Raw genomic sequence first — 2,746 nt, forward strand, 5'->3', positions numbered from 1 at the left:
ATAGCAGTGAAAAAGTATGCAATGTCTTCTGATGATACTGCCAAAGGGAAGCATGTATAATGTAAACAGAATTGGTCCTAGCCCTGAACCCTGTGGAACTCCAAAATTCCCCTCAGTGTGTGAAGAAGACTCTCCTTTTACGTGAACAAATTTGAGTCTATTAGATAGATATAGTTAATAATACAAAGAATACAAAGAAAATGAGGAAAACCCCAACAACCATATGACCCACTATTAGCACGCGCTTTAGCAAAAGTAGGAAGGAAAAACTCCCTTTTAAGAGAAAGAAACCTCCAGCAGAACCAGGCTCAGGGAGGGGCGGGGCCATCTTCTTTCACTCGGTTGAGGAGTGAAAGGAAGACGAAGACAATGAAAGCATGTGACAAAAACTTGACTGTCACCTTACAGTATAGTGACAGTCAAGTGACTGTGTGACTGTGACAGCCTGTTAGAGCTGTGTTTTGCCCTGTTGTTACATTTTGAGTACATTACGCTATGAAAGTTTCTATTGTTGTACCTCCCATAGTCCAAAAGCACCCATCTCCCTGCTTCTCACCAGCAAACATAGACTTACACAACTTTCAAGGCTTAACTGGTAGTTCAGGAGTCATAATAATGTTTAACAGTCTTTCTTTGCTTATATGTGGTTGTGTCTATATTTGTGTTGGTGTGCAGTTGGGGTACCCAGGGCGACTTCACCACCACTCAGCCACTGCCTGCTGTGAAGGTGAAGCTGTTTACTGAGAGCACAGGAGTGTTAGCTCTGGAAGATAAGGAGCTGGGGAGGGTAAGAAATCATTCTACTTCATTTTGGTCACTTTGCCTTTGTATAACTTGTATACAACATATACATTAATGGTGGGAACACTCCCAGGTTGTTCTCCACCCGACTCCCAACAGTCCTAAGCAGTCTGAACTCCATAAGATGACAGTGTGTAAAGGCTGCTCAGACAGTGACCTCAAGATCAAACTGGCCATTCGCATGGACAAACCACAGAACATGAAGCATTGTGGGTAAGTTACTGTGAGATTAAACATTCTTGTGGCAATATAAAGCTACTTGAGTTATCATGGTTCAGTGTAAAACTGTAGCTGCTTTAAAATAGTTACTGTTTTAGTTTGTACATCAGAATAATTTCAGCAGACCGGTTCTGGAAAAGCTATTAAGGAGACATGTGATCTCTCCTTTTAGTCTCTATCAGTATTTTGGATAAAGTGTAAGTGTTTCAGGGAGTTTTTCAGTTTTTAGAGCAATAAAGTACAAAAGAATGAGTATATAGAAATATAAAATACATGGGCTAAGTGGGTTCTGAGACAGGATGCTTCCAATTTTGACAATATTGCGCCTATAAAGAAAGCAGACAAGATTTGTTTAATGTACAAGTTAAAGGCAAAGTCCTTGTTAAAATGACTCCAATTTCCTTACAATAGTACTGGAGGCAAAGATAGAGTACAGCAAGCTTTTAGTTATTAAGAGATGTACTTGCCACTTCTGACTACAAATCACAGGAAACATTGTTTATTGGAGTATTTTTTTTTCAGTTAGTCATGAGTTACTTCACACAAGGTGGGATTTTTTTTAGCAAATCCTATATTTCCCACCTTGAGATGCGTTGTCAGGTGTTTACCGCAGCCACCTTTAGTGTCTGCTCTTCTATTATATCTTTCTTGTTTGATTTAAGATCTACTGGGATTTCCACAGGCAAAATTACAACATTTTTTCTTAGTGTTCAAATACTGATGAAGATGAGTGTATTAAGAGCTTACTGAATGAGAGGCTTTGCTAAACATCAAATTACCCAAAGGTATTTAAATAGAAAACGTAAATAGAAGAAGTTCTAAGTTTAAAAACATGGGAAACAGAAATGTATTGTTAATTAATTTATTGTTAATTTTATATTTTTAAAACGTGCCGGAGGTAAGCATTTGGATCTGTTACGTCACATGCTGAAGTGTAACTTCCCTAATATTGATGGTTATTTCATTATTTCTAAGTCTTTACAACCCAATTTTATGATTATTTTTAAAATAACCAACATGTGAATACATAGATAACTGTATATCTGATCTTAATCAGGTGGTAAAATGTTAATTCTAAATAATCCTTGTAGAGTTAATTTAGAGTGTGATACACTTAATATTTGGGTGTGTAATTGATGAGCCACTAGGGTGCTTTGTCCAAAAGATAATCTTTTGCTTCCCTCTTGTGGTTACTGGTTATTGCTACCACTGAATGTGACTATGTGCAGATCCACACAGGACCTGAAATATCACACTCTATTATGACCCCCATTAGAAATAAAAACTTTCAGGCTGAAATTACTTGAATGTGCTATGAGCCCAAACTAGTTAGCCTTAAACCATTTAAGTTTTTGTACAACGTGAATTTGTATCAACGCAGAAACCGATGAAGTAGAAAAACTAAGTTTACTTTACTCAAAATCATTAATTCACATAAATTATTTATTTCCTGGAGTCTAATTTTTAAAAAATAGCTAAAACTTAAAGACAATTATTTCTCACTACTTAAATTTATTTATCTGTTACTACTGTTGTATCTTGTACTCTAATTATAGTATTTTAGTTGCAGTTACTGTATTAAAACCGCTCATTCAAATTCTGCCTTTTAGTTTTGTTTAATCTTTCATATACTTTTAATTAAAGAAAAAAAATATTTCAATTTGTTATAAAAAGTGTATTAGTAAAAAAAAAAAAAAAAAAAAAAAAAAAAAGGCAATGAAAACAA

At 35.3% G+C, this 2,746-nt stretch overlaps 1 protein-coding gene across 3 annotated transcripts in view; it reads left to right on the forward strand.

Annotated features, from left to right (window-relative positions):
- Positions 1-2,746, forward strand: part of LOC102293437 (calcium-dependent secretion activator 1) — a 338,778-nt gene that overhangs the window by 135,235 nt on the left and 200,797 nt on the right. For all 3 annotated transcript variants that reach the window (XM_014339718.2, XM_042228110.1, XM_042228111.1), the window contains exons 6-7: positions 676-787; positions 875-1,014. In XM_014339718.2, the coding sequence (XP_014195204.2) occupies positions 676-787; positions 875-1,014 (252 nt within the window). The remainder of the gene's footprint in view (positions 1-675; positions 788-874; positions 1,015-2,746) is intronic.

This window comes from Haplochromis burtoni, unplaced genomic scaffold (assembly GCF_018398535.1).
Source record: "Haplochromis burtoni strain Fernald_Lab_line unplaced genomic scaffold, NCSU_Asbu1 Contig_304, whole genome shotgun sequence".
In the NCBI taxonomy this organism is placed as follows: domain Eukaryota; kingdom Metazoa; phylum Chordata; class Actinopteri; order Cichliformes; family Cichlidae; genus Haplochromis; species Haplochromis burtoni.